The sequence below is a fragment of the Poromitra crassiceps genome (assembly GCF_964638095.1).
Source record: "Poromitra crassiceps genome assembly, chromosome: 8".
NCBI lineage: Eukaryota > Metazoa > Chordata > Actinopteri > Beryciformes > Melamphaidae > Poromitra > Poromitra crassiceps.
This window is the reverse complement of record NC_139629.1, coordinates 18,524,737-18,551,424: the sequence shown is the minus strand read 5'-3', so window position 1 is coordinate 18,551,424 and position 26,688 is coordinate 18,524,737. Positions and strand designations below refer to the sequence as shown.

Below are 26,688 nucleotides of genomic sequence, written 5' to 3'. Positions count from 1 at the left end.
AGCCTTTTACTGTGAAGCCACTGTGATGCATTTAGACATGGCTGAGAGGCTACAACCTTTTACTGTGAAGCCACTGTGATGCATTTAGACATGGCTGAGAGGCTACAACCTTTTACTGTGAAGCCACTGTGAAGCATTTAGACATGGCTGAGAGGCTACGGCCTTTTACTGTGAAGCCACTGTGATGCATTTAGGCATGGCTGAGAGGCTACAACCTTTTACTGTGAAGCCACTGTGATGCATTTAGGCATGGCTGAGAGGCTACAACCTTTTACTGTGAAGCCACTGTGATGCATTTAGACATGGCTGAGAGGCTACAACCTTTTACTGTGAAGCCACTGTGATGCATTTAGGCATGGCTGAGAGGCTACAACCTTTTACTGTGAAGCCACTGTGATGCATTTAGGCATGGCTGAGAGGCTACAACCTTTTACTGTGAAGCCACTGTGATGCATTTAGGCATGGCTGAGAGGCTACAACCTTTTACTGTGAAGCCACTGTGATGCATTTAGACATGGCTGAGAGGCTACAGCCTTTTACTGTGAAGCCACTGTGATGCATTTAGGCATGGCTGAGAGGCTACAGCCTTTTACTGTGAAGCCACTGTGATGCATTTAGGCATGGCTGAGAGGCTACAGCCTTTTACTGTGAAGCCACTGTGATGCATTTAGACATGGCTGAGAGGCTACGGCCTTTTACTGTGAAGCCACTGTGATGCATTTAGACATGGCTGAGAGGCTACGGCCTTTTACTGTGAAGCCACTGTGAAATTCAGCTGCGAGGGAAACTGAGGTGAACTGAATTTTATTTACGATGTTTCTCCCATTTTCTTCCCAATTGTACTTGGCCAATTCCACCTGCTGTCCCGGTCGTTGCTCCACCCCTTCTGCCGATCTGGAGAGAGCCGTAGACTAGCACATGCTTCCTCCGATACCTGTTGCAATCACCAGCCGCTTCTTTTCACCTGACAGCGAGGAGTTTCACAGGCAAGATGTAGCGTGTGGGAGGATCATGCTATTCCTCCCAGTTACCCTCCCCCCCCCATCCCCCCCGAACAGGCGTCCCGACTGACCAGAGGAGGCGCTAGTGCAGTGACCATGAGGACTCATTCCCCCCACCGGCTGGCGGCTTCCCACCTGCAGACACGGGCCAACTGTGTCTGATCACGATGCAATGTGATCTGCTGGACTCCATTTGCATTCCGAGCCACATTTATTTTGGTCATGCTTTTTATTTGAATCTTGTTTATGCAATTTGCATAGTATCATGCTGCAAATTAATACCATTCCATACAGAGGAAAATGCAAATCGTACATAGTCCTATTTGAGTCGACGATACAGTAAATACTCAGTAGACTTAGATTTATATATGCATATGAAATGAGCTCCAACTTTGCACGCTGCTTTAAGACATAGAAGCTGTGTGGGCAACTTCACGGCATCAAATCCCCTCACGTTGCTGCTCCGCTCCTGCTCTCAAAGGAAATATACTAACAGAGGGAAAGGGAAGAACTTTATCCGCATATTTCCTTCTATTATGCCACCCGGGAGTTTACTGGGCTGCTGTCTGGGATGTCAATGAAAATCACATAATGCCGTTCTATCTGTCCCAGTAGTGATAGAGGCTATAATCGGTGCAAGTCAGACCAGGGATTATCTATCATAGTGAAACAGGCTGGAGTCTGCTCCAGCTTATTGGTGACTCGAGCCAAGATGGTTCAATCTATTGAATTGGCTCCGCCTTTTATGGCAGGAAGAGGAAGAGGCTTAGAATACACATTGATTGATTCACCGTAATGTTAAAGCCATGACACCGCTGACTCTTATTGTGGCGGAGAGAGAGAGAGGAAGTGAAAAGGCACCGAAGGTCTCTTTTTTCCCTCACATAGCTTTTTAGTTTGTCTTAAATAGAAGAGATTTGAGTCTTTTCCAGTAGAGAGCCGTGCAGAAAACCAAACTGCAGGAGTAAGATGAAGGCAACCTAATCGTCAGAATAAAACGTAGGCATTTTACATGTTTGCAAACCAGGGATATGGAGAATATCAATGCAAATTTGAAACCAAACATCTGGAAAATAGTAAATACATTTCTAAAACTTGACATTTTGCGTCTCTGCAAACTTACAATCTCAACCTTAAATGCACATAAAACAACTTTAACAACTTTGGTTATGTTTAGGCAAGTAAAACAATGTTGGTAATGTTTAGGCAAGTAAAACAACTTTGGTTATGTTCAGGATTACGGTTTGGTTTAGGCTTAAATAACAAAAACGTTAAATATGACTCAAATATGACTGGTCCCAGTGAAATGATATGCGATCTCTCCTGTTTCTAAATATATCTGTATCGTTTGGTTTGAACCAGTAAAACTATTTTTATACGCATTTTACTAAATGTGTATGGGAAAATAAATGGCGGATGAAAATCTCTGGTACAGTGCTGAAGCAGGAAGTAGGCGGTCACTTTGCCTCTCTTTAGAACAGGAAGAAGATCGCACTGATTATTTGATGTGGAAGGCAAACTTTAGAAGTGGGAAGAAAAAAGGCCTCTCAATAACTTTAGAAGGGGGGGGGGACAATCATTAGACCCACATTAACTGCCCCAGTATTCTTTACCCGGGTGCAATTAATCATGCAGTCTCTCATGCCAAGTCATTTGAAGTGCTTAAAATGTAATTATTCACTGATAAACATAACATTTCCAGAGACGGCGCGGCGATAAAGCAAGGACACGGCGATGCGTTTAGCCACCCCCACCTCCTCCATGAATATGTCGCTGTCAGACGCCGAGAGCTCATTTGTTTCATGTCATTTCTCGAAAGTCATCGTTGCGTCGGTGGAAAAGGCCATGCGTGATTGAGGCGAGGTGGAGACGGCGTACGCACGAGGGGAGGGGGGGGGGGTTGAGACGGGGGGATGCACGAGGGAAGGGGAAAGGGGGAGGGGGCTCGTTAATGAAACTCAACGCTAATTGAATTGGATGGAGGAAAACTCACTGCAATGCTTTGTAATTGTCTTCGTGTCGCCTTCACTTCCCTTTCAAATGAATGTAAATGGAGGCCATTGCATTCATTTTCAGAATGATGGAGCTATGGGTTATTATGCTTGATGCTGGGGGTAATTGGAATGACTTGAATCGGACATGCTTTGTTGTGTGTCAAGGTTACCCCGGCTACCTCTCTGCAGCTGGACATGCGCTCGCTCACTCACATCACACTGTAAGTGTTGGCTTTCTCATCTCAACATCTTCAAACAGCTCGAACCCCAGCAGAAATATCAGACTATTATCCACGCTTTTCACGGAACTGTGTGAGGCTGTGTTTGACAGAGATGTTACAACGTCGGAGAGGTGTTTAAACAGCTCTTAGACGTTGTGAAATCACTGCAAAACATGCTCTCTTGGGGCTTATTGCTTAATTTGAAACCTAGCTCACTTCCTGTCAGCTCTTTTATTAGCAAACACTGCAACAGGAAGTAAGCTAGGGGCAATTTAGAATGTTTATGTTGTCAAATTAAAAGCGTCTCTATACAGTGCATGTGTCCCCTGCTGACCATTTGATGAGATGATATTTCTCACCCTGTCTCTCCCCTGGCTACAAATGTAGTCGTTAAAATAGACAGCGTTCATGTACACGCTGTCAAAAGCCCACTGCTGATCAGGGGGCAAACTGTGGTTCTGAAAAATGAAGTCAATGAGAAATTGCTTTAAACCTGCATTCTTTCTAATGGCCAACAGGTGGTGACTCTACTGCCCGCAAAAATATGTCGAATTGTATGAAAGTCAATGGGAAAATGACCCTACTTCTCACTTGATTTATGACCTCAGTAAAACACTTTCCTAATGAGTTTATGCTCTCAATCTTTTTCAAGACATTTTCTAAATTATGGTCCCATTTCTAGTAAACACCCACACCCACTGGAACACGCCCCCTCAATCGGGAATGAGTGTCAAAATGAGTGTCAAATTCCTCCCTGAGCAGCAGGTGTCAGTTATCTAGGCTGATTACTGCATTCAAGCTCAGTCTTGCTGTGACTCAGTGGGCGTGACCCCACAGTGACTTCTGCCTCTGTGACATCACATGCATACCCTCTATAGCAGGCGTCTCTGTTAACTCCGCCTCAATCTGGGCACCCAGGGTTTTTTAGTCTGACGACTAATAAGACTCTCGGGCAGACGGCCGATATTTCGGGGGGTTTTGGTGTAGACCAGACATCCGCCGACATCGGTGGTGGACTGGGGAGGTGGGTGGGGCGAAACGACAGCTTCAGAGGACAGCTTCAGAGTAGACGAACAGCCGTGATGCCGGCTGCTGCTATGATCCGCCAGAGAGGGAGGTGACGTAGAACCCTCGCTATATGTACTAGGATGAACTGACATCAACTGACATAATAACTGACGTCAAACCTGAACTTGACTGATGTCACGGGCTGATCAGATTATGCGAATATGGCAGCTTTCTGATTTAAATTTGGTCTGGAAACCACACTCCTGCATCAATCGGATTGTAAACACTAACAACAGAAGTCTTGGCGCGGACATCCGCTCCATCCAGAAATATCAGTCGCCTGTCCCAGAGTCGTAGCAGTCGTCAGCATGATAGTTCCCAGATTAACTGCACCTAAATGCATTTATTTGGACTCATTTATATAGTATTTAACATGTTTTCAATAACACGTGCATAAAACAAAGTTGTGAGTTATCAAACGAATATCTCGTTGAAATGGCTGCTTTACCTATTCAAGATAATATAAGGTGATGCGGGAAATGACAGTAAAAATGGTCAGGAACGTTAATTTATGCACAAAATTCGCTCTTCTGACGATTTATAGATATGGCCTACTGTGAATTGGGTTGCGCAAAAGAAAATTGTTGGGTTGTGCAACAAAAAAATGGTTGCACAAAAACAATGGTTTGTCATTTTCAAAAAGTGGGTCCCCGGAAAAAAAAAGTTTGGGAAACCCTGCTGCAGAGAAGAGGAGGAGAGGGCGGGGAAGACCAAGAGATAGTTAGTTATCTCAGAGAAGAGGAAGCCAGGGGACAGAGGGTTACTCAGGAAGAAATGCCCCTGACACCCATTATAGAGATAGGAATAGATTGTACATCAGTGCCAGAACCTAAAACCAAACCAGAACTAGCTGGAGGGGATCTTAGAAGTAAAATGCAGGCAGACACACACACACACACACACACGCGCGCGCACACGCACACATACACACACACAACCTGGACCTCACACATCCGCAGCACCAGCGGGCTGCTGTTAGCTGTGCTATAGGGCTAGGTGTGGTGCAGTTCAACACTGGTTGCTGCTATCTAAGTGGAACAAATTTGCCAATTAAGCAAATCCATTTCCCTTCCCCAGGCACCGGCTTATCAGGCTCATTTGAGTGGGTCCTGTCCCTGGCTTCTCATCAGCAGGTGCATCTCCCTCTCTCGCTTCCCCCTGAAGGGGAGACTCTTGGACTGCCGTGGAATGCAAATCACACACTGGGGTTCTACACTTCCTGCAGTTGGTTCCTGGAAAATAGTGGAAAAAGAGGGCAGAGTTGGAGAGATTAATCAATGCAAAAAGAAGAAGAAGAAGAAAAGACACAGGACAGACAAAACAACCAAAGGACAAGAATATTAGAATATTAGCTGAGTGTATTCACTTTGCAGACAAGATAAAAACTGAGTGTAGTTAAAAGGATGTGACAAACCGTACAGGTATCAAGATACGGGTCTAAAAATAAAACCTCGCCACAAAAGAGAATTCTCATGTCTATGATCATAGAGTCTAGACACAAAGACTGGGGATTTTTTTTTATCTCATTTACCTACAGTAGGGTAGCCTTCCTTTTTGAACAACATCATTCTAATTCATAGAATCACCTACGTTCACACACATCCATTTGAGAAGATATGCATGGAAGCTAGGGCCATGTAAAAAAAAAAAAGCTTTCCACCTGTGATTTTCTTTTTTTGCATCAATTCTTTGGGGTCTGGACCGACATCCTTGACTATGTACACACACACACACACACACACACACACACACACACACACACACACACACACACACACACACACACACACACACACACACACACACACACACACACACACACACACACACACACACACACAGACACACACACACACACACACACACTCTCACACACACACACACACACACACACACACACACACAAACAAACAAACAACATTCACACTCACAAGTACACACACACACACACACACACACACACACACACACACACACACACACACACACTTGGGACATTTGGCATTACAAGCTGGATGTACTGTAGTAGTCTATTATTTATCATAGACTGTAAAATGCTCTTTTGTCTATAGAAATAATGACAAAACACACACACACAGCATACTGTAGATCCTACAGTGTAGAACATAAACACACATACACACACACAGCATACTGTAGATGCTACAGTGTAGAACATAAACACACATACACACACACAGCATACTGTAGATCCTACAGTGTAGAACATAAACACACATACACACAGCATACTGTAGATCCTACAGTGTAGAACATAAACACACATACACACAGCATACTGTAGATCCTACAGTGTAGAACATAAACACACATACACACAGCATACTGTAGATGCTACAGTGTAGAACATAAACACACATACACACAGCATACTGTAGATCCTACAGTGTAGAACATAAACACACATACACACAGCATACTGTAGATGCTACAGTGTAGAACATAAACACACATGCACACAGCATACTGTAGATGCTACAGTGTAGAACATAAACACACATACACACACACAGCATATTGTAGATCCTACAGTGTAGAACATACACACACACACACACAGCATACTGTAGATGCTACAGTGTAGAACATAAACACACATACACACAGCATACTGTAGATCCTACAGTGTAGAACATAAACACACACACACACAGCATACTGTAGATGCTACAGTGTAGAACATAAACACACATACACACAGCATACTGTAGATGCTACAGTGTAGAACATAAACACATACACACAGCATACTGTAGATGCTACAGTGTAGAACATAAACACACACACACACAGCATACTGTAGATGCTACAGTGTAGAACATAAACACATACACACAGCATACTGTAGATGCTACAGTGTAGAACATAAACACACACACACACAGCATACTGTAGATCCTACAGTGTAGAACATAAACACACATACACACAGCATACTGTAGATCCTACAGTGTAGAACATAAACACACACACACACAGCATACTGTAGATGCTACAGTGTAGAACATAAACACACATACACACAGCATACTGTAGATGCTACAGTGTAGAACATAAACACACACACACACAGCATACTGTAGATGCTACAGTGTAGAACATAAACACACACACACAGCATACTGTAGATGCTACAGTGTAGAACATAAACACACACACACAGCATACTGTAGATGCTACAGTGTAGAACATAAACACACATACACAGCATACTGTAGATGCTACAGTGTAGAACATAAACACACACACACACAGCATACTGTAGATGCTACAGTGTAGAACATAAACACACACACACACACACAGCATACTGTAGATGCTACAGTGTAGAACATAAACACACACACACAGCATACTGTAGATCCTACAGTGTAGAACATAAACACACACATACACAGCATACTGTAGATCCTACAATGTAGAACATAAACACACACACACACAGCATACTGTAGATCCTACAGTGTAGAACATAAACACACACATACACAGCATACTGTAGATGCTACAGTGTAGAACATAAACACACATACACACAGCATACTGTAGATCCTACAGTGTAGAACATAAACACACACACACACACAGCATACTGTAGATGCTACAGTGTAGAACATAAACACACACACACACAGCATACTGTAGATCCTACAGTGTAGAACATAAACACACATACACACAGCATACTGTAGATCCTACAGTGTAGAACATAAACACACACACACACAGCATACTGTAGATGCTACAGTGTAGAACATAAACACACATACACACAGCATACTGTAGATCCTACAGTGTAGAACATAAACACACACACACACAGCATACTGTAGATGCTACAGTGTAGAACATAAACACACATACACACAGCATACTGTAGATCCTACAGTGTAGAACATAAACACACACACACACAGCATACTGTAGATGCTACAGTGTAGAACATAAACACATACACACACAGCATACTGTAGATCCTACAGTGTAGAACATAAACACACACACACACAGCATACTGTAGATGCTACAGTGTAGAACATAAACACACATACACACAGCATACTGTAGATGCTACAGTGTAGAACATAAACACACACACACACAGCATACTGTAGATGCTACAGTGTAGAACATAAACACACATGCACACAGCATACTGTAGATGCTACAGTGTAGAACATAAACACACATACACACAGCATACTGTAGATGCTACAGTGTAGAACATAAACACACATACACACAGCATACTGTAGATGCTACAATGTAGAACATAAACACACACACACACAGCATACTGTAGATGCTACAGTGTAGAACATAAACACACATACACACAGCATACTGTAGATGCTACAGTGTAGAACATAAACACACATACACACAGCATACTGTAGATGCTACAGTGTAGAACATAAACACACACACACACAGCATACTGTAGATGCTACAGTGTAGAACATAAACACACATACACACAGCATACTGTAGATGCTACAGTGTAGAACATAAACACACATACACACAGCATACTGTAGATGCTACAGTGTAGAACATAAACACACACACACACAGCATACTGTAGATGCTACAGTGTAGAACATAAACACACACACACACAGCATACTGTAGATGCTACAGTGTAGAACATAAACACACATACACACAGCATACTGTAGATGCTACAGTGTAGAACATAAACACACATACACACAGCATACTGTAGATGCTACAGTGTAGAACATAAACACACACACACACACAGCATACTGTAGATGCTACAGTGTAGAACATAAACACACACACACACAGCATACTGTAGATGCTACAGTGTAGAACATAAACACACATACACACAGCATACTGTAGATGCTACAGTGTAGAACATAAACACACACACACACACAGCATACTGTAGATGCTACAGTGTAGAACATAAACACACATACACACAGCATACTGTAGATCCTACAGTGTAGAACATAAACACACATACACACAGCATACTGTAGATGCTACAGTGTAGAACATAAACACACATACACACAGCATACTGTAGATCCTACAGTGTAGAACATAAACACACATACACACAGCATACTGTAGATGCTACAGTGTAGAACATAAACACACATACACACAGCATACTGTAGATGCTACAGTGTAGAACATAAACACACATACACACAGCATACTGTAGATCCTACAGTGTAGAACATAAACACACATACACACAGCATACTGTAGATCCTACAGTGTAGAACATAAACACACATGCACACAGCATACTGTAGATGCTACAGTGTAGAACATAAACACACACACACACAGCATACTGTAGATGCTACAGTGTAGAACATAAACACACATACACACAGCATACTGTAGATGCTACAGTGTAGAACATAAACACACATACACACAGCATACTGTAGATCCTACAATGTAGAACATAAACACACATACACACAGCATACTGTAGATGCTACAGTGTAGAACATAAACACACATACACACAGCATACTGTAGATGCTACAGTGTAGAACATAAACACACATACACACAGCATACTGTAGATGCTACAGTGTAGAACATAAACACACACACACACACAGCATACTGTAGATGCTACAGTGTAGAACATAAACACACATACACACAGCATACTGTAGATGCTACAGTGTAGAACATAAACACACATACACACAGCATACTGTAGATCCTACAATGTAGAACATAAACACACATACACACAGCATACTGTAGATGCTACAGTGTAGAACATAAACACACATACACACAGCATACTGTAGATGCTACAGTGTAGAACATAAACACACACACACACAGCATACTGTAGATGCTACAGTGTAGAACATAAACACACATACACACAGCATACTGTAGATGCTACAATGTAGAACATAAACACACATACACACAGCATACTGTAGATGCTACAATGTAGAACATAAACACACACACACACAGCATACTGTAGATCCTACAATGTAGAACATAAACACACAACAAATAAAGCACAGCATAAATATAAGAGGGACCAAACTACACGAGGCATAAAGATAGCAGACACAGCACAGTACAGAGGCAATATTGAGGGGGGGGGGGTGAAAACGAAAGTGGTGGAAACATGCGAATGGGAGTGTGGGTGGCTGAGATGATTGTAAATTGGATGCATTAGAGCAGGTAGATGTCACTGAGGCATGGGCTTCATTTATCCTAGCTGAGGATGTTCAAGAGGCAGGATGTCTGAGGAGTATTGGATCCATGTGATAGGACAATTAATCTGTGTGGTCCACACCATGCTTTCACAGAAGTATCTGCTGCCCGTACAAGGCATGGATGTATTAAAAGAACTGGATAGGGGACAAGCCACGCCCACCATTCGGACAGAGGCTGCTCACTGGCGCATGAAGCCATCATGGGGGATTTTTCTTCCTGGTTTTACTTCCTGACCAGGCGTCCCAAGGCGAAGTGCGCATGTGTGCAATGACGTCTCCCACCGAAGATGAGCCTTCATGAAACAGCCCCAGAAAATACACCCGTATACGGCTCTTAGTGGCTTCTGAAGAAAAAATGCCCCATAATTTTTTTTTTGATAATTAAAAGAGTCGTTTTATACTTTGAGTGACACCCGGAAAAATTTCCCCTGGGTTTAACAGCTGCCGGGGTCCCCATGCAAGTGGATGGGAATTTTCCTTTCTGGGCTGCATGGCGTCACGTGACTTGCAATACAGAGCTTCGCCACCATGTTCAAATGGCTTCACAGCCCAGCGCTATTCCTGGGGGCTCTGTTACAAGGCCTCTCATAAGGTTGACATTTTGTTTCCAGAAGGTGGGACAGGGTCAAAACAGCACCTCCATCTTTAACACCTGAGGCTCATGTCTCACTGCACCTTGTTTCATATTTCTGCCATTTGCATACTGTATCGCCATGGTGCAAATTACTGTCATCCATTTGGTCTCGAACCCTGCTGCCCCACTTAGAGCTGTGAGCTCAAAAGTCCGGTCTGGTTAAAAACTGGGTGATGTGAGTCTGGTATGGTTAAAAACTGGGTGATGAGAGTCTGGGATGGTTAGAAACTGGGTGATGAGAGTCTGGGATGGTTAAAAACTGGGTGATGTGAGTCTGGGATGGTTGAAAACTGGATGATGCGAGTGTAGGATGGTTGAAAACTGGGTGATGTGATGGTTAAAAACTGGGTGATGTGAGTCTGGGATGGTTGAAAACTGGGTGATGTGATGGTTAAAAACTGGGTGATGTGAGTCTGGGATGGTTGAAAACTGGGTGATGTGATGGTTAAAAACTGGGTGATGTGAGTGTGGGATGGTTGAAAACTGGGTGATGTGAGTGTGGGATGGTTGAAAACTGGGTGATGTGAGTCTGGGATGGTTAAAAACTGGGTGATGTGAGTCTGGGATGGTTAAAAACTGGGTGATGTGAGTGTGGGATGGTTGAAAACTGGGTGATGTGAGTCTGGGATGGTTAAAAACTGGGTGATGTGAGTCTGGGATGGTTGAAAACTGGGTGATGTGAGTGTGGGATGGTTGAAAACTGGGTGATGTGAGTCTGGGATGGTTGAAAACTGGGTGATGTGAGTGTGGGATGGTTGAAAACTGGGTGATGTGAGTCTGGGATGGTTAAAAACTGGGTGATGTGAGTCTGGGATGGTTGAAAACTGGGTGATGCAAGTGTGGGATGGTTGAAAACTGGGTGATGTGAGTCTGGGATGGTTAAAAACTGGGTGATGTGAGTGTGGGATGGTTGGAAACTGGGTGATGTGAGTGTGGGATGGTTGAAAACTGGGTGATGTGAGTGTGGGATGGTTGAAAACTGGGTGATGTGAGTCTTGGAAATTGTTTTGAAAATGAATCCCAAGTTTTTGATTTCCCTTGACAGAAAGTCTGCAGTCTGTATCATTCTCTTTGAAAAATGATGGAGGGGCGAGATAGAGAGAGAGAGAGAGAGAGAGAGAGAGAGAGAGAGAGAGATAGAGGGATGACAACCAGAAATTGCATTACATGAGGATCTTTGTTTTGCTTGTATGCCTGACTGTCTGTCTGTCTGCCTGCCTGCCTGCCTGCCTGCCTGCCTGCCTGTCTGTCTGTCTGTGTGCCTGCCTGTCTGCCTGCCTGCCTGTCTGCCTGTCTGTCTGTCTGTCTGTCTGCCTGCCTGCCTGCCTGCCTGCCTGACTGTCTGTCTGTCTGTGTGCCTGCCTGTCTGCCTGCCTGCCTGTCTGCCTGCCTGACTGTCTGTCTGTCTGCCTGCCTGCCTGTCTGTGTGCCTGCCTGTCTGTCTGATTTCAAGATTCAAGATTTTTATTGTCACTCCATGGTACAAGTACCACGTGTGAAATTCTTGTGCAGTGGACTCCGTTTACGACATAGTACAAATAGGCAACAAGCAATAAGTAATAGGCAATAAGAAATAGGCATCAATAAGCAATAAGGCAATACGAAATAGGCATCTATAAGCAATAAGACAAGTCGGTGGCTTATACGACAGTGGCATATTCATTGCACATAGGTGCACATGTCATGTGCATACGTTAGACGTGTTCAGACATTCCAAATTCGACGTTTTATACATACATGTGCAAATAGCATGTACCTTATTAAACATACACTTAAATTTACAATTAAACGTTAGGCACCTTATTAACATACACTTAAATTTACAATTAAACGTTAGGCATCCGTAATAGTAGCAGCTGCAGTACGGTACGGTACGACTACTGCACTATTTGTGCATATTAAGGAGTCTCGTGGCCTGCGGGAAGAAACTGTTCCTCAAGCGATTTGTGCGTGTTTTTGGAACCCTGTATCTCCTCCCTGAGGGTAGCAGGGAGAACAGGCTGTTGTGGGGATGGTTTGTGTCTTTGATGATCTTCAGGGACCTCCTGAGGCACCGCTGGTTGTACAGTTCGTGCAGTTCTGGCAGTTCACCTCCTGTTACGTGCTGGGCCGCGCGCCTCACCCTCCGTAGCGCTCTGCGGTCCATGGTGGTACAGTTCCCGTACCAGGCGGTGAAGCCGCCTGTCAGCAGGCTTTCAATGGTGCCTCTGTAGAAGTCCCCGAGGATTTCTTTCCTCAGCCCGAATTTCTTCAGGCGCCTGAGTCCGTGTAGTCGCTGTTGGGCCTTTTTGACAACAGTGGCGGTGTGGCCGGCCCAGGTCAGGTCCTGGTGGATGTTGACTCCCAGGTACTTGAAGCTGTCCACCCTTTCCACCACTGTGCCGTTGATGGTGATTGGGGGGTGTGCGCCCCCCCCTCTCCTGTAGTCTACAATGATCTCCTTGGTCTTGGAGACGTTCAGGGAGAGGTGGTTGTCCTGGCACCATTGTTCCAGTACCCCCACCTCCTCTCTGTAGGCCGTCTCGTCGCCCCCCGAGATCAGCCCCACGACCGCTGTGTCGTTTTGCCTGTCTGTCTGCCTGCCTGCCTGACTGTCTGTCTATATATATAACAAGCACAAACCTTTTAGACCCTCTCCCCAAACACCACCCATACCCCCCTAGCCACCAATCCTACTCACCCCTCGAATCCCGACTCTAGCACCTTCCTATCCCTATGCCCCCCAAACACCACCCATATCCCACTAATCCTACTCACCCCTCGAATCCCAACTATCTAGCACCTCCCTATCCCTATGCCCCCCCAAACACCACCCATATCCCACTAAAACTCACTAAATGTCCATGAGTGACTGAGTGACTGGGTGGTGAGTTACTGACTGTCCTGACTTTTCCATGTCATGACCCCGGCGGGTCCAGCGCCGTGGTAAAAAAACACACGTAAATAACCCTTCTATTAAAAGGTTAGCCTCTGATTAAATTCAATTTGCTTTATTGGCATGAATGTAACAAAGACAATATTGCCAAAGCATCAAGTAAGAATGAGATTATTATTGTCAATGCAGCTACTCCAGGCTGTGTCATGGTGACATCAAATATGCCTTTTCTGTTGAATCTTTGCAAATACGTGTAACCCTAAAGAAAAGAGAACTCACCTTCCTTAGTGCAGCCTCACTGAAGAAAGTGGGTCTGCAGACACCGATTCCAAACACCCCCTCTCTCTCTCTCTCTCTCTCTCACACACACACACACACACACACACACACACACACACACACACACACACACACTCACACACACAACTTGTCCGCACAGTACCCTACTTCCCAGACAGCAGACAGACCTAGTTGGCAGGCCACTCAGACTTGTGGCCAGTCTCTGTTAAGTGTGTTATTTTAGCAGGACACATTCCTCCAGCATGCCCTGCCTATACTAATAGCAGATCAGAGCAGATTTTGGCGTTGCTCACGTTCACAACCAGGAATTCCATATGGGAATACTGTTTTTCCCACGGCGCTGGGAACAGGCTAGCCTGGGGGGGCAGAAGATGCAAGTCAGGACACTCACTCATTCACTCACTCAGTCACTCACTCATGCTTGGTGAACGGGTGGGGCTATAGGGAAAAGGGGCCATAGCTATAGAGCTCAATAGTCACGTGACATTTTTTGCCCCCCCATGAATTGAGTTCCCCATTCATTTTCTCCATAGACATTTCGAAAAAAATCTGTATATAACAAGTGACCTACTGAATCGTGAGTGACCATAAAACATTCGATTTGGCGCAAAAACAAAAAATAACAACGGTGAAAGAATTAAATTTTCGATTCCCCCCCAGCCCCACCTAACCTGACGCTGCCAGATGGACGGTTTAGCTCCACATTACATTTCACTAAACCAGTCGATCTGGGAATGCAGTAACCCGACCCGCTGACGGAGGCGGGCACTTTTTCCAAGCTACTTGGCAGGTGATTGGATGACCCATCTGTCTATCACCGCTGGTGCGTGTTAACTTCAACCAATCAGATCGCCATGCCTCTGACGTCATGTTTGCGACCGGAGGAAGGTGCATGGCCTGTGCATGTAAGAGTGATTGAGTCCTCATCGTCGTAAAGTTGCCTTCGAAGCATGAGGTTTGATTATAACGAACTAGTTGTGTGGCTTAGCCTTCCCAAATGTTGAGGGTCGTTTTTTAGAATTTAATACATAGAATTGGGAACGTTACATTCAATTTCATTCAGACTGCCTGTCACTTCCACGGCGGCAGCCATGTTGACGAGTGAAAAGAACTACAAAGACCATGTGCGTCACACAGAAAGCCCGCCTAAGGCTGCCGCTGACTCGTCGAGCCGGCATGGTTCGGCCAATCATCTTAACTGCCTGTGCATGACAAGATGGATTACGTCAAGAGAATCTCTTTTGATCTCGCGAGGTTATCCATCTTGCAAGCAAGGTTAAGCCCCTTCCCCCTTCCCCCCCTGCATGTTATTTTTTGTTCAAAAATGAATGGGGAACTCACTTCTGGGGCAGAAAACGTCACGATAAGTCACATGACTGTTCAGCTCTATAGGGATAGGAAGGTCATAGAGAGTCAGGGTTGGAGGGGTGGGTAGGGGAGTGGCTGGAGGGATGTGGGTCGGTTAGAGTAGTAGAGCATGGGTTAGGGGGAGGCCCATTTTCCATGTTGAAAACAATAGAGTACTGCAGGGATGACATATTTTTGTAGGCTTAACGAGAAATCGCCGCCATGTTGGCTCTTAGAGGCGAAAGGCTAAGGGATTTTAGTATGGGGATGTCGATTAAATGCATGAAATAAAGTCTGTGATGGGAGTGGACATTTGTGTTCAGCAGGATCATCTTCACAAACGAGGACCATTTTTATGACTTTTAAAATGTTTTCTGAAAATCTTGTTAAAAAAAACCGCTTCAAAAGTCATAAAAGTAAATGATAAATGATCCTGCTGAACACAAATTAACACTCCCATAAACCTTTGTTAACCACAGACCTTATTTCATGCATTTACCCGTAATCCACATACTAAAAGCCCATTCACTTTTCCCCTTACAAACCCAAGTGCTACTTCAGGACTCTTTCCTGCGGTTCTCATATTATCCGGGTTGTTGAGGTACCGCCAAAACATTGCCTAAAGTGCCATAAGGCTGAATGGCCACACCACTGTGCCATGGGCTTCAAGGTGCACCTGTTAAAATAAAACATGGACAACATAATATAGCAGAAAAATAAATAAATTACAAAAACAATTGTGTGTGATGGAAAGAAAGAAAGAAAGAAAGAAAGAAAGAAAGAAAGAAAGAAAGAAAGAAAGAAAGAAAGAAAGAAAGAAAGAAAGAAAGAAAGAAAGAAAGACAGAAAGACAGAAAGGTGGTAGTGGTGGTAGTTGCAAGTGATACGGTTATAGTGTGAAAGCATAGGGAAATCGTTCAAGGATTATTAAATAAGAATTAGAACTGGGGTGATTTCACAGCAAGATATGGGTAGATTGTATCTGATTAAAATAAATTATGCACTTTTCTCCAGTGTGGAGGTTTGAAGCCGTCTGCTTCCTCAGTTGAGTAGATTGGTGTTGGCAGCAGTGAAAAGATAACAGAGCAGAGAAGGCTACATCGGGGCTGATTGGACATTGAAGGTGCAAAAAGAAAGTGAAAGGGAGGAAATAAAATGAAGGAGTGATGGAAAGAGCAGTGCAGCCTGAGCCCACCAGTGTGATTTCACTCAAAAGCTGTGGAGCCAAACGCGGGAGAAGGGGGGGGGGGGGGGGGGGGGTGCTTAAATTAAAGGCACATGATGAAAGACTTCTTGGACGATCAAAAGGAGAAAAAAGCCACTTGTGACAACATGACTCCTGATTTATTGATTTCGCAGCTCCATTTTTTTTCTTTGGGGGTGCTTAGAGAGAGCAAAGCAATCTCTGAGTGTGCTGGCTGTGGTTCTATTCCCCCGGCCACACACACACACACACACACACACACACACACGCGCACACACACACACACACACACACACATACACACACACACACACACATGCACATACACAAACACCACAATACAGCCCCATGCACAAACACACAGAGCTCCCAGTGGACTGGAGTTTTTAATCCTCAAACACACAACCATAAATCTTGCCTGGCTCCCTCATGCCCCGGCTAGTCTCTCTCAATGAAAAGGCCAGGCCAACGGCACATTAATAGCAATTTGCAGCGCCAGTCAAGCGAGCAGAGGAGCATCAACACAGTGTCCCTTAGATTGGAATTCATTGTTATTTTTACTCACTACATGGCCACCCGATTGGCAACGCTACAAGATGTGACCTACCTAGCTACCGCATCACTCCCTCTGATTGGATTGGACGTTGGTCTCGTGAACACGTTCTCATACCAGAATGACAGAATAGGTCAACTGTATTTCCACTGACTCCCAAAACAACATAATGGCTATTCGCCTTATATGTAGAAGAGACAGTCTGGCTTGAGAGACCAACAGGAAGTGTAAACACAATTGGAAGATCCGATTGTGTTTACACTTCCTGTGACTCATAAACCTAGTCTGACTCATAATGTGAGTCAAACTAGGTTTGACCAGGTGAGTCAGACTAGTTTGAGCAGGTAAAACAGCCCGGCGTTTTGAACAGGAAGTCGTGATACAATGGGTCGAGTGGGCGGGGCTACATAAGGTGAATAATGTGCTAAACGCAAACGGCGTCACCGAAACTCGAGACGCTGCTACTTCCTGGTTACAGGCTTGGAGCACCGCTCTCCACCACCCAGCCAGCCGCAGCTGGACTGATGACCAGGCCACCAACAGCCCTGTGATGGCGAAAAATTGAAGAAAATTTTGAAAATGTTTGATAAATTATTTTTGTTTAGGCAACTAAACCAACTTAGTTAACACATTCACTGCCAGCCGTTTTTTTTTTACTGTAGGTAGCTTCTGCCAGAGGGTTTTTTTGAGGATTCTGGCTCATTTTACAAGAGCCGAGGATTCTTTTCTGCTTGGACTTTGTGAACACAAAGTTCACAAAAGTACTAATAGAATGTGTGCTTTCTCTGTCTAAAAGAGTTAGTTTGTAGAGTTAGTACCGGTAGTTATGTAGATATTAGCCGTTGAGTACAGCATGGTTTCAGAGATTTTCAGAGAGTTTTGAGATAAATGGATTTTTAGAACCACCTCACGTGCCTGTGATTATGGGTGCCCTTGGGCAAGTGTGTATACTGTATTGTGTTTGTGTGTGTGTGTGTGTGTGTGTGTGTGTGTGTGTGTGTGTGTGTGTGTGTGTGTGTGTGTGTGTGTCTCCTTCAAACTCCTCCCTCCGTAGGTGTGTCTCTGGTGGCTTTGCAGTGTTTTGTCACAGGCGAGTTTCTGTTGCCTCACAGATCCCAAAAAAAGAGAGGGGAATCGCAGGAGCGGGGAAGAGGAGAGGAGAGGCGAAGGGGGGGGTTAGACACGGGAGAGAAATTCCTTCGCGATCCCCTTCTTCCAATCTTGAGGCGTACTCCGCTCTGCTGCTGCTGCTGCTGCCCACCGCCAGCTCCCAGCCGAAATCGAAAGCATTTTCGCCAAGCCATTTCCTTGAGAATGGCTTCCTCCCCGCGGCTGTTTTTTCTTTGCTTTCTCTCGTCTGGAGACACTGTCGCCACTTAGTGGGTCGGTAAAATAGATTAGACACATTCAATACCTCCAATATTGGTATAGGAGACGTAAAAGGGTTAGATCAACGTCCCACCGTCAAAAAAAAAATATTGATTTTTTTTTAACGTGTTAACATGTCATTGGCAGTCAACCGTTGGATTTTTTTTGACGTGTTAACACGTCATTGGCAGTGAACGTGTTAAGGTTAGGCAACTAACCCAACTGTATTGGGTTTAGGCAACTACTGTAAAACAACTTGGTTAAGGTTAGGGTTATGGTTACACCTCGGGAGGTGAACCAGCTCTCTTGCGACGACAAAGTCGAAAGACGAGGGTGCTCCCGCAGGTCCACCCACCCGTATCTCCCTTACTTTTCTGCGGACCTTTAAATAGGAGACTGTAGCGACCTCTAGTGGTCATGGCCAACGGCAACATTTGTCATTTTAACATCCTGGAAAATAGACCTACAGTATTTGTCTTGTGAGGATGGTCTGGAATTACCTTCCCCACAAACTGAACTGCAAACTCTTATGTGAACTATGTCACTGAACTATGTGCAGTAAGATCACAGCGAAATGCTTAACGAAAAAAAGATAGGTTTGCTCACTTTATGTTTCATATAGGCCTATTTTCAATGAAGCCCACTGGGGTTACATGTTTTCACGTCACGTCTTAAAAGTACTTGATCCAACATTTTAGAGAGAGAACAGACTTAGGGCTCTATCTTCCCAACGGCGGTAATTTTGCGTTAGCGCCCGTTTTGCGCTGGAATAGCGCCGCGCAAAGCCCTAGTTGTGGGCGTGTCGGCCCGATGCACTTCATGTCATCTCGGCGCACATCTCCGTATAGGCGTGTTTATGCCCAAAAGCATTGTGGAGGTGTGGTCATGCCCATAAAACCACAGCGTCATGTCAGCAGCTTCCTCCTCACTCAGAGGGACTAGAGTGAGAGAGAGAAAGAGGGACGGAGAAAAGATAGCCTAGATGGGGAGAGGGAGAGAGAGAGAGAGAGAGAGAGATGTGAGGCGGTCATGCATAGAAATCAAATAACGTGCTCATGCCCACCTGTGAATCACCTGTGTATTATTGCCATTTCACACGCTTAAAAAGGGCTGCTGCCCAAACGTCTGTACAGTATGCTTATCGCTTTTCGGGCTCTCTTCTATCTCCGCTGCGGTAATATACTGCATGCGTAATTATGCAGCGTACTGAGAGCCGCGATGAGTGATGCTGCTCTATTTGAAGAAGTTGAATTTAGTTCCACCAGCACACATTTTATTAATCAGCTATTTTCTATTCGTTTCTTTTAATATATACATCGAATCTGTCTCTGCTTGAGACTTCAGCTGCCATCCGCGCTGTGGAGAAGCTGGTCTTACATGCGTGCAATTGCAGGGAAAGAGGTTACTGTACTGGCCGGACACAGCTGTTGTGCGAAAAAATTATGTGTTTTGAATTGGATTAAGGGAACGAGGGGCTGGCGGGGCGGGAGTCTGTGTGCACCGGGTGCTGGAGGGGGGTCTCCCCCGAGAAGGTGGGAGCTGGACGGGTATGCAGGCTTGGTGGTGGGGTGGGTGTGGGTCGGTGCCCTCCTGTTTTGGGCCGGCCAGGGTGGGGAGAGGCAGCTTGGCACAACACCATCACAACTTTCTCAAAAGCAATCTATTGTTACCTCACACCACAAACCTTTATGGTCGGGAATTATGTAGCCTAATAAAACCATGACAAACGAATTCTCATTTTTAAATCAAGGTGTGTTTTTTCTGCAATGTAGGCTATAGTTGAAAATCAACGTGGCATTCCGAGGAGAGAAGAGTGTGTGCAGGCGCGAGTGGAGAGAGTGACATCCATGCCGTGCGTAAATGGATCCAAGCAAGGATTTCCTGCACTGCACGGAGATGTGGAGACTGTCTGCGCTCAGGCGTACGTCTGCGTTTGCGCTAAGACCAGCTATTTCCTGGCGTTAAAATTGAGAGCACCCACGGCCCCTTTTTCTATCACATTGCGCTGGAACACCTATTTTGGAACGGGCAACTCCCAAACCTCTCTTTGCGCTCGGCACATACAGTACCGACGGTATCTTCCCCACAGCGCTAAATGACACTTGCGCGAGACACATGATAGGCTAGGGGCCCACCGACACGCCTGGGCCACGCCTACACCTGTGTCATCAGACGAAAGCTTAGACGCTGGGAAGATAGCAATAAGAGGCGCGCAAACGCAGCACAAAGGAAGCGCAAACGATTGCGCTGTACAACGATAGGGCCCCTTAATCCCCCCACCCCATCCCCGTCCCATGGGAGGAAGGTTGTGGAGAGGCATATGAAAGGAAAGCCACCAAGTACCAGGACCTGGTCCAAGAATTGATGAACAAAGGATGGCAGGCCTGGCTATTCCCAGGTTGGATACAGAGGATTCCCAGCCGTTTGTAAGATGCCCACAGCCTTGGGAATAGCAGGAAAGCAGAGGAAGATGGCAGCAGCAGAAGTAGCCTCATGTTGGCTATGGAGTAGAATGGAGGAGATGAGCTGGAGGTCTGGAGCTGATGGGCAGTGATTTGGCCACCACTGCCAACCGGAGGGGGTTACCGTTAGGGGTTGAAACACCCGGTGAAGGTTGAGCACCGTCTGACGACATCAGCTCCAGGCTAAAGGCTACAGTCACGGCAAGAGTGACTGCAGATGAGGCATCCCATAATGTATTAAAGAATAATTTACCATAATGTGTCTTCAGATCATTCAAATGCATCTAATTAAGGGTTAAGCTCCATTTCAGACCCTGACATGTTGGGTTCTGCATATTCTCTTCTGGTTCCAGGTGGAGTGGCTGAAGAACGAGGAGCCCGTGGACTCTGACGGTATGGTCGATACAAGAGCCGATCACAACCTGATCATCTCCGAGGCCCGCCTCTCCGACTCGGGGAACTACACCTGCTTGGCGAGCAACATCGTGGCCAAGAGACGCAGTGCCACAGCTACTGTGGTGGTCTATGGTAAGATATCCCATGGAACCCATTGCCTCGCATTAGCTGCTTCTTTTACTACATTTTCTGTATTGGCATTACTGTGAAATATTGCCAGTAACTCAGAATAAAGGCACATCTTAGTGTTTTTTTCCCCCTCCGTGCACTCTTCTTCTTTAGCTCTACTTCTAAAAAAAGGTTTTCTGGTAATGTCAGCCAAACCTGAAATATTGTTTTGGCTGCAACACAAAATATCAAAACTATCTACCTCAACCAGCCGGGGACATAAAAAGCACTGCTTCTAAACCAGAGTCATGTGTCTGTTTTCGCACTATGGTCTGATAGAGACACTGCAAGAAATAGGCCACGCCCATCACAGGGGAAATCGGTCCGTTCACTCCCATTCACCAGCGTCATTTTCCTTGAATTAAACATAGCTAAAAGCTGTTGTGTGGTGGGGCTGCGCCCACAACAAATGTAAAAAATCGCCAATTAAAGTTTTTTTGTACTCCCGAGCAAAACAAGGAAGCCATTGAGAATTGGCGAGAAGAAATGTGGATTTAGCTGTCAAGGAAGTAAGTTGGAGTGTTCATCTTCTGTATATACGATCTTTGTGTGCAACACGCAACCATGCACGTGACATAGGAGAACGCCAGGATTGGAGAGGGGCTTTCTGTTTTCCCCCGTCTTGGGCGTGGTTTCTGAATGATGACGCGTTACGCAGTGTCTCTATGGGCAGGTAATGGGTGAGTTCTCCCTCTCACAGGTAGACACAGGCACAGTATTTACAACTAATATAATAAATTGCGATATGGTGTGAATTAATATAATTTTATCTGCCAGGAACCCCACCAAATGATTAATTATAACTATGCCCATAGAGACACTGCATGAAATACTGTAGGCCACGCCTATCACGGGGGAAAGCTCTCCGTTCACTTCCACACACCAGCGTCATTTTCCTTGAATTAAACATAGCTAAAAGCTGTTGTGTGGTGGGCTGCGACGACAACAAATGTAAAAAATCGCCATGCACACGACATAGAAGAACGCCAGGATTGTGGGGGAGTTTGTCTTTTCCCCCGCTTTGGGCGTGGTTTCTGAATGATGATGCGCTCCGCAGTGTCTCTGTAGACTATACTGTACCCCTCCTCAATTATTTCAGATGAATATGTCTCAAAGCCCTAATTGTACTTTATGCCCCCTGGCTACCCCAGGAGCCGAGTGCACCAGCTGGGTGTAAAAAAGTCGGTCTTAACTGTTACGCCGGTCTTAGCTACGTCTGACTTTGTGATTTGAATTTGCACCGAGTGCACCAAGCCTGACTTAACATGGTCGTAGCTGCGCCCGGTCTTTAGGCTGCGGACGTGCGCGTCCACGTGAATACGTGCTTGTTGCCAAGCAACACACTTCTCTCAGACGAGCTCGAGACAGCTGACAGACAGCTCCAACTCAGCTCAAACTTATAGAGTTGTATTCAAAGCATAGAAACATTCTCACAGCTAAATTTAACAGCGCCAACACAAACAAACAGAAACAAGATGCATGGAATTTGATCACAAGTGCAATAATGAATGCGATGGTGGACTGCGCACTGCGGTGAGTTGATGAAGTCAGGAAGAAATGGAAAGATCTTCCGACGGTCAGCTTTTAAAAACCCGCCGACAAGCGGAGGTCCTGCCCCCAAAACGTCCATTTACAGCACATATCGATCGATATTTTTGGAGAAGATTCCCCCGCATCACAGGACTGAACGGCATTGACAGCACAGAGCTGTCAGTCCCGACAGTGCAGATCAAGATGAGACAGCTGTCAGTGAGTACGCCTTGGATGTAACTTTTACGCCTGCTCCATATCAGACGTAAAAGTTACACCCAGGCGCAACGCATACAGGGCTTAAGACTACATGGTGCACTAAGTTAGTCGTAACTTTGAGTTCTACGTCGGACGTAACGTTACACCTAGGCCTACGCCCAGCTGGTGCACTCGTCTCCTGGAGCCTTTGTACACATGGTCTGGGAGTGCTCAGCTGTATCTATTTTGGAGAGAAGTTGCCAGGAAGATGTCCGTAGTGCTCACTGTTCCTTGTTCTCCTGGGGCCGGTTGCACCAACTGGTCTTAACTATGCCTGGTCGTAACTCCTACGTCGGTCTTAGTTAAGACCAGTCTTTACAGTGGACTTACGCCTGTTGCACCAACAGGGCTTACGTCTGGTCTTAACTACACCGGTCGTAGCGATGCGCGTCCATGTGAAAGCATGGGAATGCCCACTGGAATGCGGCACGCGACCTGTTTAGAAGAGTGTGCTTATGTCAAATGACGCTCCGCTGATGGGTAATCGGCTGTAATAGTGTGGCTAATGTTAGCGGCTAACTGTTACTTGTCATTACTTTACATGGCAGTAAAAAAAGAGTTCGATTCTCGCCTGGGACGCTGTGGGCGCTGGAGTTGTGACCCCCCCATATCTTCAGTGCCTACTGCCCAGGTGGGGTATCTCGTCGAAAGGGCCTTTCTGTGTGGAGTTTGCATGTTCTCCCTGTACCCCCCAGGGGGTTCCTCCGTACATAACCCCCCACTAAAAACATGCAGAAGATCGTCATCCGACCAGTGACGACAACATCTGAAGTTGGTCCAATGATGGTCCAATGATGGTCCCCCGGCGCTGGAAAGAAAAAGCGACCACTGCTCCTGGCCTGCCCCCTGGAGGAAAGGACAAGCCTGGATGGGTCAAATGCAGAGGACATATTTCACCGGCCACCGTCAGCATGAGTGTGTGTTGTGGCCGCATGCATGTGTTGTAGTGTTCGTGTGACAATAAAGACGGGCTTCCGTCTGAAATCGTGTTTAAACGCCACTGAATGACCAAATTGATTTAACTTTTAACCATTTCGATTTCCACTTTCCATACGGACCCCCAGCATTGGTTAGTTGTTTATAACGTGACTATATTTATAACGTTTATAACATACTGCGGTTTCCAGTTTATAACTCGGGTCTGAATACAGCCAGAGTGCTGAGCGGTTGTAGCTATTGCGCAACACACAGGTGAAAACCGTCTATGCTGCACCCATGACTGCACCTTACGCCTGCTCTGGACTAGGCATAATATTTACGACCGGTCTTAGTGAGAAAAAGGCTTACGCCCTGTTGGTGCTACCGGCGTAGCTGTTAGGTCGTAAAGTTACGACCGACTTAGCTTAAGACCAGTCGTAAGACCAGTTGGTGCAACCAGCCCGTTGTTTTGTTGTTGGATGATTTTACTGGGTTGCATTTATCCTTAAGGCACAGGCGTTGGCTGTTGCTGGGAACAATGGGTATATCTTCAGTAGTGGACCTGGCTGTCATGGAGATGTTGGGGGCCCATATGCACGGCGCTAAAGTAGAAAATATTACATCATGGAATACATTCATTGAGGCGTGCGTGGGGGCCGCGGGCATCTCCATGATAGCTAGGTTCTGTGTGTCTTTTCTTTGTTGGAGACTGTCCGTTTGTTATATCAGTGGTTCTCAAATGGGGGTCCGCGGACCCCCAGGGGTCTGTGGCAGTTTGCCAGGGGGTCCGCGAAAAGTTTTCGGGTAATTTTTTTTTTTTTTTTTTTTTTAATGCTACATGTTACTTATACCGCATTCATGACAACTCGGCCTGCCGGAGGTTTCAACACGGAACCTCCGCCCTGGACAGATTTGCATTCACGCTGCACCTCCCGCTCGGGGGGAAAGCCCAAACTGTTGCTATAGCAACCCGCGTTAGCATGGTAGCTACTAGCGAACAATGCTAACCGAACATGCTGAATGCTGAATTTCACACAGAGCGAAACACAGATGATACAAACACATATGAAACGTTAACATTACATAATTAAGAACTCAACTTGTGTGTTAAAACGTCAACAAACGTCTGTATAATAATTCTGTGATTATCATTAAAGGAGAACTTACCTCCAAAACACTTTTTTTCAGCTTTTAACCAATATATATGACTTTGGGGGTGATGTGTGAAGAATTCTGGTCAGAATTTCCACATTTGACACCAAACTGTTGCCATTTTACCATTTGTATCATTTTTCAGCAGCATATCTGGCATAAGCGCCCTCTAAGGGTCAAAGACTGCTTTTTTTTTTTTCTCAAATGAATGGGATATTTGACACGTCGTGACGTCACGGTGACCCAAAGACTATGGGATTTCAAGATAATTACTCCCCTACCCCCCCTGTACCCTTTCAGCTCCTCAGAACTCCAAGCCTATTCTTATTGAAGTTTGCTCTTAAAATACTGAACCAAACGTCGTCAAAGTTGGCACATGTCTTAATTATAGTTAGTTTCCCGCTGAATGTGTCATTACTTTATTGATATCTTACCTGGATAAGCTCGAATGATGATGTTTATATTATCAGTCCGAGTTGCAAGCACTGTCTCCAGCCCAGGCAGGCGAGAGTCGTACTGTTACATGGACGAGCCCCAAGCTCCGCGGGCGCGCGCAGCAGGCCAGCAGCAGCTGGGCTCTCTGTGCTCTGAGAGCAGCAGAGAGAGCAGTCTGATATTTCCGCAAACAAATATGGTCGCAGTTTAGCGCACATGTAAAATATAACGCTATACTACGACGTGACAACGTGACAAAGCTTCTCTAAACACATCGGCTACTATCATATTTCCCTGCATCCCTCCTACTGAGATTATATCAGTAATGATTTTGGACAGACTGAATGCGCGGAGGAGGAGGAGAGATCTGCAGCTCTGCCCTGAGTAGCCCTGAGAGACACTCGCCTCGCTCCGACTACTGTGCCCGTCTGTGAAAAGCGTCCTGTCCAGTCGCACCTTCGCAAACAGATGCGGGATTCCCTCAATCCTGTACCCAATCTCAGACTGTATTCTCTAAATCGCACACCAGCTATTTCTGTCT

General features: G+C 45.4%; 1 protein-coding gene across 1 annotated transcript in view; it reads left to right on the top strand.

Moving 5' to 3' along the window:
• The window catches only part of LOC310780535 (netrin receptor UNC5D-like), a gene marked incomplete at both ends in the record, with an annotated part of 358,699 nt that overhangs the window by 266,869 nt on the left and 65,142 nt on the right, over positions 1-26,688 (top strand). Inside the window, one exon of the mRNA XM_083641100.1 lies at positions 21,644-21,818. Coding sequence (XP_083497226.1) covers positions 21,644-21,818 — 175 coding nt within the window. The remainder of the gene's footprint in view (positions 1-21,643; positions 21,819-26,688) is intronic.